Here is an 18,070-nt window from a genome sequence, read left to right on the forward strand (position 1 = left end):
ACCTTTTTCCAAAGAGAGTTTTCTCGAACATTCATTGGGCTAAACACTGTTTCTCAAACTCAAGCATGCATCATGGTCATAATTAAGAAACAGACTGTTGAGCTCCACCTCTAGAGTTTCTGATTCAGTAGATCAGGGTTGGGTCTGAGACATTCTAGCAAGCTCACAGACGATGCGCATTCTGATGCTGCTGGTATGTGGATGACACTTTGAGAACCACTATATAACTTCTTTTATATATTTATATTGACCTCTGATATCTTTTTTTACTCTCCAGGTGTTTCCAAATATCCCTCCTCTCCACTTTCTGACTAAAACCACACAGAGAATCCCTCCTCTGGGGATCACATTCACTTCCTCAGCATCCTTTGCAGAGTGCCCTTCACCTCCTGATTCTTGAGGCTGTAGATGAGAGGGTTCAGCAAGGATGTGATGACACTGTACTGAATGGAGACCACTCGCTCCAACACTGAGCCTGAGGCGGGGCTGATGTACCTGAATAGAGCCGTCCCATAGAACAGGAGCACCACAGTGAGGTGGGAAGAGCAGGTGGAGAAGGCCTTGCCTTGGCCCTCATAGGAATGGATGTTCAGAATGGCAGAAATGATTCTGGAGTAAGAGAACAGGATCAAGGGAAGTGTCAGAAGTCCCAGCAATGCACTGGTCCCTGACAGAAGGAACTCGTTGGCAGTGGGATCAGTGCAGGACAAGGGGAAGAGTGATGGTAGTTCACAGAAGAAATGGGAGATAGTGTTAGACCCCCAGAAACGTAACTTGTGGATGAAAAGATGATTCACTAGTGAGTTCAGAAGCCCCACCAGCCATGCTACACACACCATTGCAGTGCAGAGAGGCCTGTTCATGACCACAGTGTAGAGCAGAGGGTGGCAGACAGCAGCATAGCGGTCGTAGGCCATGGCAGAGAGAAGGCTGGCTTCAGCACACCCATAAAGGAGAAAAAAGAAACTCTGGGTGATGCAGCCCCACACAGAGATGCTTTTCTTCTGCGACAAGAAGTTCTGTAGCGTTTTCGGCACAGTGACCGAGGAGAAACCGAGATCTAGGAAAGACAGGTGTCCGAGGAAGAAGTACATGGGTATGTGGAGCTGAGAATCAGCCTTGATGATCAAAATCATCGCTGTGTTCCCCACTAATGTCAGCAGGTAAATCCCCAGGAACAGCACAAAGAGCAGAGCCTGGATGTGGGGGTCAGCAGACAGCCCGAGGAGGGTGAACTCAGTGAAGAAAGTGAAGTTGTGCATGGCTGTTTGTAAATGTCATTCCTAGAAAGAAATCAACTATATTACAGAATCTGAGTAATTTCTAGTGATCAGAATATCATCCCTCCACCCTAAAACTTCTCAGGAAATACTTCTTTTGGCTTAACAATAGAAAAGGAAAAGAAGTTGAGTAATTCCAATTGTGACCTTAATGAGTTGAATTGTGTCTAACTCCAGAAAATATGTTGAAGTCTTAATCCCTTGTACCTCACAGTGTAATCTTATTTGGAAATAGGGTCACTGAAGGTACAATGAATTAAGGTGAGATAACACTGGAATAGGGTAGGCTCTTAATCTAATATGACTGATGTTCTTATTGGAGATGAGAGAGCCTTATAATACACACAAAGTGTGACAGCCACGTGACAACAGAGCAGAGTGGAGTGAGGCGCCCGCAGGTCAAGGAAGCCAAGGGCCGACAGCCGTGACCAGAATCCAGGAAGAGACAAGGAGGGATTCTTCCCTACAAGTTTTGGGATGGCCGTGGCCCTGCTGACACCTTGATGTCAGTCTTAGAGTCCCTAGAACTGTGAGAAAATAAATTCTATTGTTTTAAGCCAACTGGTTTCCAGTAGTTTGTTACAACAGCCCTAAGAAATTATTACAGTGACTAAGAGTTTCTCCTCCTTGACTCTCCCCAACAGGTCTCATTAATTCTGTCAGTGAATATAACACACATCTTTGTGTGCTAAATCAGATTACATAATTTAACTATTACGAGTATACAGCCTCTAATTAAAATAAATAAATTTAATTTTTTTTTGAAAAGAGTATACTTAGGAGAATAAACAGGCTACTTCAAATGAAATTGTTTCCGAGAATAGATATTTAGTTGCAAGTCTTCTTATATTTAGACATCCATCTTAAAGCCAAGAACTACAGAACTCACCATCTTATCACAGACATTCTGGGTATTAGATGAAGATGTAGAAAAGGGATTTGAACAAGAAATTTTGCTACTAGAAAAAGGACTTGTATGATGCTGCTAGAGGTTGCAAGAGGCTTTCCAAACATTCCAGGAGCAATTCAAGAGTACCCTATATCTCCAAAGACATACTAGCAAAGCTGGAAAAGTATCTGTGGGAAGTGTTTGTGCCTCAGTGCCTTGTTCCATTCTCAGGCCAGTGAGACTAGGCTCTCAGCATCTCAGAGCAGGGAAGACGGAGGCTCACAGAGGTGAGCTGACTTCTTCCGTATCATATAGCTCATCAGCAGAACAGTCAGGAATTAAACTGAATGCTCTGCTCTCAATCCAGTGCTCTTTCTCACATCACACCCAGCAGATGGACAACATATATTTTGAGTCATTTAAAGAATCTGTATCTTAAACATAGCACTTTCCCTAAAATTAAAAACAAAAGCTAGACCTGAAAAATGAAAGCTATGTATGTGAACTTGAGCAAGATACTGAACCCTTCTGAAGGTAAATTTCCACATCAACAAAATGGAACATGGTTGACATCAACTTAATCAACCTTGGTTTTAGTCACAACCTGATAATTGGATACTTCTTTAGTATTTAATTTCTTTCCTTTCACTTTGCTGCTATTGTTATTGTCTTTTACTCATGCAAAAATGTCTAGACCAGGACTTTGTTAACAGCATTCATGTTTCGCTGGAGCCCTGCTGTTGTTCAGTTGTTGTTCCAGTTATCACTGGGACCTGAACTGGAATATTATAGCTCCTCCCCAGCAGTCTTGTCAGAACTAGTCTTTAACACCCACAGCCTTTCTTCCTCCTCAGTCCATTTTACCCTGGCTCTTATAAAGCTTGGTTCTGATGACATAAACTGAAAAGTTACGTTAGAGGAAATTCAAGAGAAAAGAAACATTGGTGAAAACATTTAACTTATATTTTTTAAGTACAATGAAAAACATGAATCCAATTTTATGGTTTTTAAAAAAAGTGTACAAATAGTCCTAGGAAGACTCTGGTGACAGTGATATCTATACATTGCTGAAGAAAGTGAAAGTTGCTCAGTTGTGTCTGACTCTTTGTAACCCCAAGGAGTATACAGTCCATGGAATTCTCCAGGCCAGAATACTGGAGTGGGTAGCCTTTCCCTTCTCCAGGGGATCTTCCCAACCCAGGAATCGAACCCACATCACCCACATTGCAGGCAGATTCTTACAAGCTGAGTCACAAGAGAAGCCCATTGCTGAACGCATTGCTGAACGCATTGCAAATTACACACTTTGAGTCAGAGTCTTATAAGTCCTTGGATTTATGCTAAAACTACAACTCAAAAGGCTAAAATGTGACATTTATAATGATGCACACTGCATTGTTATATGTTTAATAAAAATGGAAATGTTTCAATATTTTCATATTCTGGAGTATCTAAATACCAACTAGATAACGTAGACAATAAAATTAAAATCATAAAGACCTTGTAGCAACAAAGGAACATATCAATAATAGCTACAAAACTAAGAAATTTCTCTTTGGTATAATGAGAACTGGTACCATTATCTTCCTCAAACCTCCAGCTTCCTTTTCTCTACAAACACCCCAGTCAAATCCCTCAGTTAACAATAGACTTCCTTCCCTTTCTTTGAAGATGTACCCAAACCTTGTACTTGCTCCTAAAACATTTCACTTAATTTTAAGAAGATTGATTTATTAAGTAAGGAGATAAAGAAGCCCCACCAATCATGAGATCCCCTAGATTAGACTCATCTTTCTGGCTACCAGGATCACACTTTCCTGTGGGAGGTTCAGACAGCTTGGTGGGAAGGAGAAGAGTGAGCTGACCAGGATCACTGGGAGGAATTCCAGGGTAAAGAACAATGGAGAAACTAACTGCTCTAAGGAGGAATAGGAACTTTGATAGAAAGAAAATGACTACCTAAAAGAGAGAAAGGAAGAAAATAAGAAGGTGCAGGTTATGCCTTTCTAGCCCTAAGCACATGAAGATTTCCCAGTATCCTTTGGGAATATTTGTAGACACTGGCATTGGCATTTCAGATGAAGAAAACTATTTTTATTCCCAATTCTGACAATCACAGCAAAAGTGTTAATTAGGGGAGAGTTCCACCTCTGACACTTTCTAAGAGACTGCACTACCCGTCTGTCCTCTCTGCAGATTTACTCAATACGATTCAATACAACTTCATGATCTCTTGCTCTCCCCGAAACCAGAAGGCCTTAGAACTCTAGTGAAAGTTATACAAGAGGGAATGAGAAGGTCTCCTTCTACATCCAGTACTCCTGCCATGGTGCACATTTGAAGATATGATCCTCCAGTCCTCCATCAGGATGCCTCTTGCCAGCTCCCCCATGTCAAAAGATGACCTGCTTTTTTGTCAGGGTCAAGGGACATGAAGGGAGGAGACAGAGGGATCCTAGATGGACAGAAGTGCATTGTAGATCAACATCTCAGGGAAAAAAACTTCATCTACTTATTTCTTTGGCCATTGGCACCCCACTCCAGTACTCTTGCCTGGATAATCCCATGGACGGAGGAGCCTGGTAGGCTGCAGTCCCTGGAGTTGCTAAGAGTCGGACACAACTGAGCGACTTCACTTTCACTTTTCAATTTCGTGCATTGGAGAAGGAAATGGCAACCCACTCCAGTGTTCTTGCCTGGAGAATCCCAGGGACGGTGGAGCCTGGTGGGCTGCCATCCATGGGGTCGCACAGAGTCGGACACGACTGAAGCGACTTAGCAGCAGCAGAAGCATGATATTTTCCTTATGACTATTTCTTTTTCATTGCTGTGAGGAATTTGGGTTAGAGTAGAATTCTTCTGAGTTGTTCAAACTGATGGAAGTTTCCTTCTTTGCCCCTTTTACTGAGCTAGACTGTTCTAAATCTGGCTCCTGTTTGGGGTTCTTTGAGGCAAATTGCCTATGCCCCCATAGCTAGGCCTGCAGAATTAGGTCTCCAGCTAAACCTTGGGAAAAGTCAGTTTTATTTCCTGACAGTTTCCAGCATCAAACTCCTATGGTCAGTTCTAGCTAAAGCCTAAAGGGCCAGCATTCTCTGCACTGGGACTTTCTGGGCCTTGCTAACAGTCATTAATTCTTGTCAGTCTTCCTGAGGTCACCTACCTCAGTACTGAGAAGAGCCCCTGGCTAGTCTGTAGGAGTCTTATATTCCTCCAGCGCTCTTCTCTTTGGCCATCTCTTTGATCTCTTTGCCGCTATAGCTCTGGGAGAGGAGCATGAGTGAGGAGCATGAGTGAGGAGCCCAGGGAGCTGGGACTGCTCTGCTCATGGGGGAGGCTGCAGTAGTCAGAGTCACTTGGGGCCTGATTTGGAAGTGGGGGTGCAGAAAAATTTCCAGGACTAGCACAAAGAACATTGCAAAATCTGACAAATAAGCTCAACCTAGGGTTTCTCAACCTCAGACATATAAATGTGTGCACAGTGGGGCATTAATGTTCATGTGTGTGCATGCATGCATCACCCTCATGCTCTCTCTATAAAGTCTAACATTCCCTTTCCCTTTGGAGTTACTCCAAAATCTATGCACTTGAGGTATGCTATATTTTTTCTGCATGCATTTATCACATGGCCCTATAAGAGAAATTAGAGCCATAAGGCAGGACCTCTTTAGTTTTCTCGAGTCCCCACTTAGAAATGTATTTCTTTGTCCCTTCTTTAGATTTAATGGTAGAGGTAATGCTTTTAATCCAAGACTAACACCTGTACTTGGACTTTAACTCTGATCCCCTTCTGAGCCTCTGGGTCCTTCTCCTTCAGGTATGCTAATTATCCATTTTTAATCATCAATTTCCTTCTTTTACTCATTTGTACCAAGAATATAAATATATTAAAATAGTTCCCATATTTAAAAATATCTAACTGACCCCATGTTTCACTGCAGCCACTGATTCTACATTGCCTTACTCTAATTGTCTCACAGCCACTTCTCAAAGTCTGACTTAACTATACTACTTCCCAAGCTTTTCTTACTCCTTATCCCTCAACATGCTGGCTTCTGCACCCACCATTCCTTTCCCTTTCTGTTTCTAGTGACTTATAAAACCAATATTAATTTTCCTCCTGATACTGTGATGCAAGAATCTCCCATTTCAGTCCTCATATTCTACATGATTGGACTCTGGACTCTACATAGCTAAGAAAAAGTTGGGAAGAGGAAGTTATTATTCTTGAGCCATCAGGAAAATAGTCCCTATATAAGTATATCTTTGGAAGGAGTCTGGAATTCTTCCTCAATAGGACCAGATCAGGAGGACTGGTGGTTTCTCTTAGTGATAGACTTTACTTCTGCATAGGGTGTAGGACAATAACTGTAAATAGGTAATTAAAAGTATTTATATTTTATATAAGTAACATAAAGGTATAAATAATCAATTCACATTGACCAAAGATCAGACTTAGCAGCATTATATATAGCATTAGTATTAACTTACATATTAATACATATACCACCCTTTCCATTTTTTTAGAAACACTGGCAGATTTTATTTTCTTGGGCTCCAAAATCACTGCAGACAGTGACTGCAGCCGTGAAATTAAAAGATGCTTGCTCCTTGGAAGAAAAGCTTTGACAAACCTAGACGTGTGTTAAAAAGCAGAGACAACACTTTGCCAACAAAAGTCTATATGGTAAAAGCTATAGTTGTTCCCATAGTCATGTATGGATGTGAGAGTTGGACCATAAGGAAGCCTGAGTGCTGAAGAATTGATGCTTTCGAATTGTGGTGCTGGAGAAGACTCTTGAGAGTCCATTGGATAGCAAGGAGATCAAACCCATTAATCCTAAAGGAAATCAATTCTGAATATTCATTGGAAGGACTGATGCTGAAGCTGAAGCTCATATTTTGGCCACCTGATTAGAAGAGCCATTGAAAAAGACCCTGATGCTGGGAAAGATTGAAGGCAGGAGGAGAAGGGAATGACAGAGGATGAGATAGTTGGATGGCATCACCGACTTAATGGACATGAGTTTGAGCAAGCTCCAGGAGATAGTGAAGGGCAAGTGTGGTGCAGTCCATGGGGTTTCAAAGAGTTGTATGCGACTTAGCAACGGAACAACAAGATACCACCTTTTTCACAAAACTGTGGCTATATTCTGTTTAGCACCATTGAAGGGAAGTGACAGCAATTGGAGTTTATAGCAGATTTAAGAAGGATCTTATATAAGCAAGGAGTTGATAAATTATGGTTTGCAGGCCAAGTGTAGCTTACCTGTCTGTTTTTAAGAAAACAAAGTTTTATTAGAACACAGCTATGCTAACCTACTTACAATCTGTGGATGCTTTCATACATGGCAGAGTTGAATAGTTACAACAGAGACTGTACATACGACCTACTAAACCCAAAACTTTTGCTATCTGGCACTTTAAAGAAAAAAATTATCTTACCTTTACTGTATGCCACACTTAGGAGCTCAACAAAATTTACACTGAGTCTTTATGGAACCATTGGGTGTTCCAGATATCGAGTCTGAGAACATACACACCACTAAAACGATTACTGCAGAGACAGAGGATCCTGCTCCTGAACAAGAGGACAATCGTCCTATCATATTTTAAGTGTTCACCTAATAATCCAGCTTATCTGGTTTGTTATAGTTTCCTACAATTTGCTGCTGCTGCTGCTAAGTTGCTTCAGTCGTGTCCAACTCTGCGACCCCATAGACGGCAGCCCACCAGGCTCTGCCGTCCCTGGGATTCTCCAGGCAAGAACACTGGAATGGGTTGCCATTTCCTTCTCCAATGCAGGAAAGTGAAAAGTGAAAGTGATGTCGCTCAGTTGTGTCTGACACCTGGAGACCCCATGGACTGCAGCCCACCAAGCTCCTCCGTCCATGGGATTTTCCAGGCAAGAGTACTGGAGTGGGGTGCCATTGCCTTCTTCATCCTACAATTTAATACACTCTAAAACACTGGAGGTAACTATTTTGATGGTTAATAATTATATCATAAATGTGTTACTTTCATTACCATTTTTTTCTTAGGTTCCAGTCCTTCCCTCTGGTATAACTTTATTTCTTGTAGAAATATTTGTTTGTAAGGAAATTCTTTGAGTAAAAATCATGGGTAATATATTCCCTGAGCTTTTACATGTTTGAAAATATTTTTAGCTTTCCCATATTTAAAAATATATTTTAATACATGTCCATAGTATATAGAGTAAGTTTTCTCCAATTCCTATTCCCCAACTACTTACTTATCCCTTTCTTAGATGCAAGGACTAGTTACCATTTTACTTAAATGAACTTTCAGAGATAAGTCGCTTCAGTCATGTCCAACTCTGTGAGACCCCACAGACGGCAGCTCACCAGGCTCCCCCATCCCTGGGATTCTCCAGGCAAGAACACTGGAGTGGGTTGTCATTTTCTTCTCCAATGCATGAAAGTGAAAAGTGAAAGTGAAGTCGCTCAGTCGTGTCCGACTCTTAGCGACCCCATGGACTACAGCCTACCAGGCTCCTCCATCCATGGGATTTTCCAGGCAAGAGTACTGGAGTGGGTTGCCATTGCCTTCTCTGAGTCTATGAGTATAGCCACATGTATCTATGTAAGATTTTCATAAAAAAGATAGCAGAGTCTACACCCCATTTTGCAACTTACTTTTTAATATTATTTGTTATTTATTTTGAAGATCACTTGATATTGGTATATACAGAGCTGCCTCATTTTTCCTTCTTTTTCTTTTTGGACATGTAGTTTATGAGATCTTAGTTCCCTGACCAGGGACTGAACCCATGTTCTGGCATTGAAAGCACAGAATCATAACCACTGGACTGCCAAGGAATTCCCCAGAGCTGCCTCAATTTTATATGGCTGTCTAGTCATCGTCATATGAAAATACAATTCATTTAACATGTACTTTACAGATGGCAATAGTCAACACCCATTCATTCATTCTCTAAGTATCCATTGAGCATCTATTATGGCCAAAGTACTTCTAGGTGCTTGGGAAGACATTAATGAAAAAACAGAGTTCCCTGTCTGTATAGAGAAATGTTTTGATGGTTATGCTTATAATTTTCTTTGCATGCTTGTGAGGATATTTGTAAGATTAATTCTCTAAATGTCCATTGACAGATAAATGGATAAAGAAGATATGGTGTGTGTGTATTTTATATATAGATATAGATAAAATGGAATATTACTCAGCCACAAAAATAATGCCATTTGTAGCTACCATGGATATATCATACTGAGTGAAGCATTAATAAGTCAGTAAGAGAAAGACAAAGACATTATATAATATCACTTCTATGTAGAATCTAAAATATGACACAAATTAATTTATCTAGAAAACAGAAACAGACTCACAGACACAGAGAACAAACCTGTGGTTGCCAAGGGGAAGGGGGCATGGGGGACAATTCGATTGGGAGTTTTGTACTAGCAGATTCAATATATAGAATGGATAAACAATAAAATGCTATTGTATAGCACAGGGAATATATATATTTGTTGTTTTTGTTCAGTCACCCAGTCATGTCCGACTCTTTGTGACCCCCATGGACTACAGCACATCAGGCCTCCCTGTCCCTCACCATCTCCTGGAGTTTGCCCAAGTTCATGTTCATTGCATCAGTGATGCCATCCAGCTATCTCATCCTCTGATGCCCTCTTCTCCTTCTACCCTCAATCTTTTCCAGCATAAGGGACTTTTCCAATGAGTCTGTTTGCATCAGATGACCAAAATACTGAAGCTTCAGCTGCAGCATCAATCCTTTCAATGAGTATTCAGGGTTGATTTCCCTTAAGATTGTTTTGATTTTCTTGCTGTCCAAGGAACTTACAGGAGTCTTCTCCAGCACCACAGTTCAAAGGCATCAACTCTTTGGTGTTCTGCCTTTTTTACAGTCCAGCTCTCACAACCAATCATGACCACCAGGAAGACCACAGCCTTGACACACACATGCACATATATTCTCATCCCTAGTGGCTCAGACAGTAAAGAATCTGCCTTCAATGTGGGAGACCCCGATTCAATCCCTGGGTCAGGAAGATCCTCTGGAGAAGGAAATGGCAAGCTACTCCAGTATTCCTGCCTGGAGAATTCCATGGACACAGGAGCCTAGTGGGCTACAATCCATAGAGTTGCAAAGAATTGGATACGACTGAGCAATTAACACACACACACACACACATATATATATATATGTGTGTTATATATATATATATGTGTGTTATATATATATATGTGTTATATATATATATATATATATATAACTGAATCACTTTGTTAAACATCAGAAACTAACAACATTGTAAGTCAGCTATACTTCAATTAAATTTTTTAAAATTAAAATCCTTCCACATTTTTATAGTTTCATTATTTGTCTTTAATTCATGTGGAATTTATTTGGGTGTAAGACAGGAATCTAGGTTCATTTTTAACAGAAAGCTACCAGTTATTCTATATCATATAATGAATAATCCATCTTTAACCTATTGATCTGAATTAGCATCTTTCCAATATTCTAAATTGCCTGTATATCTTTGGGTATGTTTATGGGCTATCTATTCAATATATTCATTCACTAGTGCTACACAATTGGAATGATTGGATCCTTTCATTTTTATATTCTGCAGAACTTTTCCCTTTATTACACTTAGAGTTTTCTATTCTTGTTTTTTTTTTTAACTTTTCCTTTGAATTCTAGAAACAAATAATCTAATTCTAAAAGAAGCTTGTTTCTACTTTTATTGACACCATGCTCCATCCATAAGCTTTTAAGAGAGTTATTAGATCTTCACTATATTGAGTTCTACTACTCAATAATATGATATGCTTTTTCATTGTTTTAATCTTCTTTGAGCCCCTTGATAGAATCTTAAGCTTTTCTTCCAATATTTTTTGAACACTTTAAATTTATTCCTGGGTGTTTTATCTTTTTTTGTTCCTACTGTGATGTTAATTTCTGCCGTTATGTTTTCTAATTAGTTGTTTAGAGATAAGCAAGGATATTGATTTCTGTTTATTAATTTTATATCTAGTTACTTTACTCTTAACAGTTTTCTGTATAAATCTCCCAGATTTTCCAGGTAAACAATCACATCCTTTGCAAAACCCTAAAATTATCCTCTTCTTTCAAGTTTTCATTCTTAATTTCTTGTCAAATTGCATTCTCTTAATACCTCCTGGAGTATTCCATGAATATTTAATATTATATGCATTTTCACAATAGTAGCTATAAAGGGCTCCTTTTCCTGATTCAGGGAAATGTTCTTAGTGTAATCTCAGTAAGTGTGATATCAGCTTTAGAGAGAAATACATAAAACATATATATTTTTAATTCATATATATATTCATATGCATACATTTTAAAGAACTTTACTCATATTAAGGAGACTTTATTTTCTTGGGCTCCAAAATCACTGCAGATGATGACTGCAGCCATGAAATTAAAAGACACTTGCTTCTTGGAAGAAAAGCTATGACCAACCTAGACAGATTATTCAAAAGCAGAGACATCACTTTGTCGATAAAGGTCCGTCTAGTCAAAGCTATGGTTTTTCCAGTAGTCATGTATGGATGTGAGAGTTGGACTATAAAGAAAGCTGAGCACTGAAGAATTGATGCTTTTGAACTATGGTGTTGGAGAAGACTCTTGAGAGTCTCTTGGACTGCAAGGAGATCAAACCAGTTAATCCTAAAGGAAATCAGTCCTGAATATTCATTGGAAGGACTGATGCTGAAGCTGAAGCTCCAATACTTTGGCCACCTGATGTGAAGATCTGACTAATTAGAAAAGACCCGGGGTTCAGGATGGGGAACACATGTATACCTGTGGCGGATTCATTTTGATATTTGGCAAAACTAATACAATTATGTAAAGTTTAAAAAATAAAATAAAATTTAAAAAAAAAATAGAAAAGACCCTGATTCTGGGAAAGATTTAAGGTGGGAGGAGAAGGGGATGACAGAGGATGAGATAGTTGGATGGCATCACTGACTTGTTGGACGTAAGTTTGAGCAAGCTCCAGGAGACGGTGAAGGACAGGGAAGGCTGACGTGCTGCAGTCCATGGGGTTGCAAAGAGTTAGACATGACTGAGTGACTGAGCAACAACAAGAGAGCAAATAGAATTGAGAAGCTATGTTGGGAAAATTTAGGTAGAATTAGCTAGAGTCGGACACGACTGAGCGACTTCACTTTCACTTTTCACTTCCATGCATTGGAGAAGGAAATGGCAACCCACTCCAGTCTTCTTGCCTGGAGAATCCCAGGGATGGGGGAGCCTGGTGGGCTGCCATCTCTGGGGTGGCACAGAGTCGGACACGACTGAAGGGACTTAGCAGCAGCAGCAGCAGCAGCTATTGGTATTGGGCAGATGAGTCTGTTTCTCAGATGTAAAGTTGTGAATCAAATTATAGTTTGAGGGAATCTTAAGATCATAGGTGGTAATTTAATTAAGTAAATGAGAATATCCTTCACAATTTCTTCCCTATTCTTACATAAACCAGGGGAATAATTCAGAAGTTGTGCTTCAGATCTTATTTACACAACCTCTTCCTAACTCTAGTTGCAAACTTGCTATTGAGAAATCATACAAATTAAGTTATTTGGCTCTTGACATTGGTTTACCATGGATGTCTCTTCTTCGTTCCTCATTTATTTTGTATCTGGCCCTACCTCCCTGAGCCAAACGAGGGTCAGACTCTTATAATATACTTGCTTGGAAGGGACAAGAGAAATTCTACATGACTTAAATGAAATGTAAAAAAAGCACACAAGAAAACTAGAAGAAAAATTCAGGACACTGATGGTAAGGACTTCTTAACCTTAAAAGCAGAGAAAATTACACAAAAGGAAAGTTATTTGACTACATAACACAAATAAAAATAAAAACATAACAGTAAAACAATACACTTTGAAAGGGTTTGAAGTGAGTTATTGCAAAAATTAACATCCTTCTTATTTAAACACATCATTCAAATAAAAATAATACTGTAAATGCAGTAAGAAACTAAGAAAATGGCATGCTAATAATAAAAGAGGAAATACTGATGTTTAATGTTTGAGAAATGTTGAATATTATTTGTGATGAAAAATAAATGCAAACACAAGAAAGAATTAACATCTTATACCTATCAAATTGGTAAATATTAAAATGATTGTCAACTCTGGCAGATATACATTGCTAAACCCTCTAACATATTGCTGGCTGGACTATAAATTAGTATAAATATTTATGCAAGCAAATTGGTAATATAAATCAAGATCATACTTACAGCAAAAGGACAGGGGAGGGAGTGAGAGTGACAAGATAAGGGATGACAGTTTGAGTATAAAACTTTTTTTAACTAACACAATTCATAATGTATATATGGGAGGCTGGTAGGGCAGTCCACCAGAGATTTTACTGCGTGACAGTCTGTAGTAGGAATTGAAAATAAAGAAGTAGGTAGCAAGCACACCTGGAAGTTTGTGCCAATGACTGCTTCAGTCTCCTAAGGGAAGGGAGATTGATAGATTAGTCAGTCCTTGGACCCATCTCTCAAAGATGCAAATGAGGAAGGGAGTGGTTGCAAGATGCAGATGCTATACCGTTGATGTCCATTTAAGTGATTGCATATCCTTTACTAGGGTTTGGTCTGGGGAAGGATACCCTTCTCATTATACCCATAACCTATATCTAAATAGGTCCATTTTGGAGAGGTACTCTTAAGAATATATAAGGGGCAGGGCACAATGGTGTTATTATTAACTCTTCCTTTATTTGAAGAGTCACTAAGTTGTGTTAATTCTACCTCCTATGTTGAAATTAGATCACTTAAGGAATAACTGTATGTTCTACATGAGGTACAGAACTGGCTGTACTCTGTACAAAAACCCCTTTTTCTTGACAAAAGCTGATGACAGCAATTTGTAGAACTGACCCAGAAGGTAATTACTATGGATATATAACCATTATATTTTAGAAGTATACTTCAAAGTTAATTTTTCCTGAAAATATGATTTTTAAAATATTTACATATTTTAAAGTATTTTTCTTATTTACTCACTACACACTCTCCTACTAATTTTGTAGAATTTATTATATATTTAAGGTTAAAAGTTCATGGTAAAAATAAACAAACCAACAATATCTTTTCAATTTTAAGAAATTAAGAAAACGCCAAAGGGAAAAAAAATCTTACTTTTGTTTAACGCTTATGAGGGTAAATACAATGATGCATATTAAGTATTTCATTTAAGGAGTCACAGAAGTCAGTCCATCCACTGGGTTTTGAGCTTACTGTCTCCTCACCCATGAATCTTTTGTGACAAGAAATTAATTTATTTGACTGAATATGTGTCAAAAAAACAATGGACAGTGAGTTCAGGAGGGTTTGGCTGATTGTGACTGTCAGACACCAAGTGAATTAACTGACTTGATGTTCTCAGGGTTGAATGAAAACATTGTTTTGAGACAGCATAGACATTCACTAGGTTATGTCCAAGGAGAGCTCTAGTCTAGTTGCCAGACAGCCAGATTCCATTCCAGATACTCAAAATGTTACCATACCACCAGCACCCTTGAAACAATTATTTTCCCTTTGATTGGATTAGGGCAGATTCCTGTCCTAATTTATGTTGTTGCTTTCTGGCAACTTGAAAGTTAGTAACTCAAACCAGGCACATCAATTTTTTTTGGTTCCCCCAGGTAAGGTGGATGAAGCAACCCTCATTCAGTACAATCTTCAATCAGTAGCTAGTTTTCTCTCACTCTGAAATGCCTTTCACCCTCCCATCTTTTTTTTTTTTTAATGCTTAGAACACCATACTATTAACACTTTGAAAAGAAGGCAAACAGATTTGGACTCTTGTCCATATTATTCCATCACAGTGCTTATTTCTCAGGCTTCACTTTATTTTCCTATCAAATACAATAAAATAAGCAATCACACACTTAGAGCTCTATTACCCACATGCAAGAGGTTATATTCATCAAATGGCAAATTTCTAAAGTGACCAAGTTACCATTAATGCTCTACAGTCCCTGACTATGCTTTTTCATTGTCTTCAGACCAAAGATAACATGAATCCCCCACATACAGAGGGGCAGATTTATTGCTTCAACACTCTATGCAGGGCTATCTGATTCTTGAGGCTGTAGATGAGGAGGTTTAACAAGGATGTGATCACACTGTACTGAATGGAGACCACTTGCTCCAACATGGAGTCCGAGAGAGGGGTCATGTACTTAAATAAGACTGTCCCATAGAATAAAAGCACCCCAGTGAGGTGGGAGGAACATGTAGAGAAGCCTTTGCCTTGACCCCCCGCAGAAGGGATGCTTATGATGGCAGAGATTATTCTAGAATAAGAGAAAAGAATCAGGGGAAATGTCACAAATCCTAAAAATGCACATGGCCCAGCAAGAAGGGCCTCATTGGCAGTAGGATCAGGGCAAGACAGAGGGAAGAGTGAAGGCAGCCCACAGCAGAAGTGAGGGATGACACTGGGGCCACAGAAACTAAGTTGTAAGTGAAAAGACTGTTTGGCAGCGAGTTTAGGAATCCCACTGCCCAAGCTTCAGTCAGCTTCCCAACACACAGAGGCCTGTTCACAATCACAGTCTAGAGCAGAGGGTGGCAGATGGCAGCACAGTGGTCATAGGCCGTGGCAGAGAGCAGGCAGGCCTCTGTGCTCCCAGAGAGTATGAGGAAGAAACTCGGGGCCATGCAGCCCCACACAGAGATAGTTTTCTTTTGAGTTAACAAGTTCTCCAGCATCTTAGGCATGGTTATTGAAGAAAAGGAAAAATCCAGAAATGACAGGTGACCTAGGAAAACGTACATGGGTGTCTTAAGGTGAGAATCAGTTCTGATCACCAGGATCATCACCAGGTTCCCCATCACAGTCAGGAGGTATATCACCAGGAACAATGCAAAAAGCATGTTCAGGATCTGGGGATTTCTGGAAAATAACATGAAGACAAATTCAGTAATGATGGTGAGATTTTTCATGATTAGAGATGCCCTAAAAAGAAATATAATGCAGTTGAGTTGTTCCAGGTGAATAGGACTGCCTCCCCTGTGAAAAATGTAACTTAACAGCTTAAAGGTATAAATAAAAACTATGAAGTCAAGGAGTTTCCCTCTTTGTCACACTAGGCACCCCCCATCACTACTTCAACTCTGGAGGCATGCAGCCTTCCAAAGTTTATCCCCCATAATTGCTTCTTTAATCTTTAATACTCATTTACTCAGGAAATATTTAATAAGCATCCAAGTACTGGGCACTTTACCAGATCCTAAGGATAGAAAGTTGCACGTGGCATGATTGCTGCCCTTAAAGAAATATAATTTAACAGAGGCAGACAGACACGTAAAGAAGCAAAATAAAGGCTATAATAACATAATGCACAGGATACAGTGCTGGTACAAATGTGAATCAATCATCTCTAGATAACATGGCAAACCTTCAAAGAAGAGGTAAAAATGCTTAAGCCTGACTGAAATTTACTCCACTATGGAGATAAAATGGAAGATGGCATTCCAGGCAGAGGAAATGATGTGATCAAATGCAAGGAGACATGTGCTAATAGTACATCTCTGAGGAACTTCATCAGCTTCATTTGGATGGGTACAGGGTGATGTAAGGAGGCATGTAATACCAAACATGTGGGTCATGTGATCAGATTGGTAGTTTAGAAATATTCACCCAGTGGACATGTGGAAGATGAACGATGGAGCATATAGTAAGGGCAATTAGCTCATCCATTCAGTACACACGTACTGAGAACCTTCTATGTGCCAGGCATGCTTCTAGACTCCTAGGGTGCACCATTAAACCCATCAGAGTTTACATTCCAGTCAGGAAGAACAGATAAGAAATAATAGGTGTAATAATAAATAAGTATAATGTATTAGAAGATGCTATGTGCCATTTAAAATAATAGATCAGGGAAAGGGAGATTGTTAATGGGATAGAGGAAGGCAGTAAGATTTGCAATTTAAAATAGAGTAGTCAGGGAAGGACTGAGACAGTGTCACTTGAACAAAAATTTGAAGGCAGTGAGGTTGTAATCCATAAGAACATCTGTTGAAGGAGAATTGGGAGAGCATTGCACCAGCCCTGGCCAGAGATGATAAGGGGTTAACAGAGGCTGCAGGAATGAGGGCAAATGAGAGGAGACATATTTGAAAGACATCGTTGTGCTGTGCTTAGTCGTTCAGTCGAGTCCAACTCTTTAAGACCCCCTGGAGTGTAACCCGCCAGGCTCCTCTAATCCATGGGGATTCTCCAGGCAAGAATGCTGGAGTGGGCTGCCATGCCCTCCTCCAGGGGATCTTCCCATCCCAGGGATCGAACCCAGATATCTCGCATTGCAGGCAGATTCTTTACCAGCCAAGTTACCCAGGAAGCCCGAAAGATATCATTAACTGTATTCAAAAAGATTTTAAGAATTCCCTGGTGATCCAGTGGTTAGGACTTGGTGCTTTCACTTTCAGGGCCCAGATTTGATCCCTGGCACAGCCAAAAAAAAAAACCCCAAAAAACAAATAAAAAAATTTCATCATCAATTCAATGATAGGATAAAAGAATAATAAAAAAAAAAGATTCTCAGGTTTCTGTCTTTGGTGACTGAGGGGTCTCATTTATTAAAATAGGTGACCCAGGAAAAGCAGCGTTTGAGGGAAAGAGGATACTCAGTTTTGAGTACGTTGTGTTTGATGAGCCTGTGAGACAGTGATGAGACATTCAGGAGGCACTTAGAGCTAGAGTCCCGAAGTTCAGGAAAATTATTTGGGCTGAATATATGAGTAAAAGAATCATTAACAAACTTAGCCACTGAGAGCCCAATCATAAGAGAAGATGCACCCTAGGACAGAGTTTCATATAACAGAGAAATTTAATGAAA

At 39.6% G+C, this 18,070-nt stretch overlaps 1 protein-coding gene and 1 pseudogene across 1 annotated transcript; both read right to left on the minus strand.

The window, feature by feature from the left end:
• Positions 1-350: 350 nt before the first annotated feature.
• On the minus strand, positions 351-1,262 carry LOC102405017 (olfactory receptor 8S1-like). Its single transcript, XM_006046829.3, has one exon. The coding sequence runs from the start codon at positions 1,260-1,262 to the stop codon at positions 351-353; it is 912 nt and encodes a 303-aa protein (XP_006046891.3).
• Positions 1,263-15,225: 13,963 nt separating this feature from the next.
• On the minus strand, positions 15,226-16,172 carry LOC102405335 (annotated as a pseudogene).
• Positions 16,173-18,070: the final 1,898 nt, after the last annotated feature.

Source organism: Bubalus bubalis, chromosome 4, assembly GCF_019923935.1.
Source record: "Bubalus bubalis isolate 160015118507 breed Murrah chromosome 4, NDDB_SH_1, whole genome shotgun sequence".
NCBI classification, from domain to species: domain Eukaryota; kingdom Metazoa; phylum Chordata; class Mammalia; order Artiodactyla; family Bovidae; genus Bubalus; species Bubalus bubalis.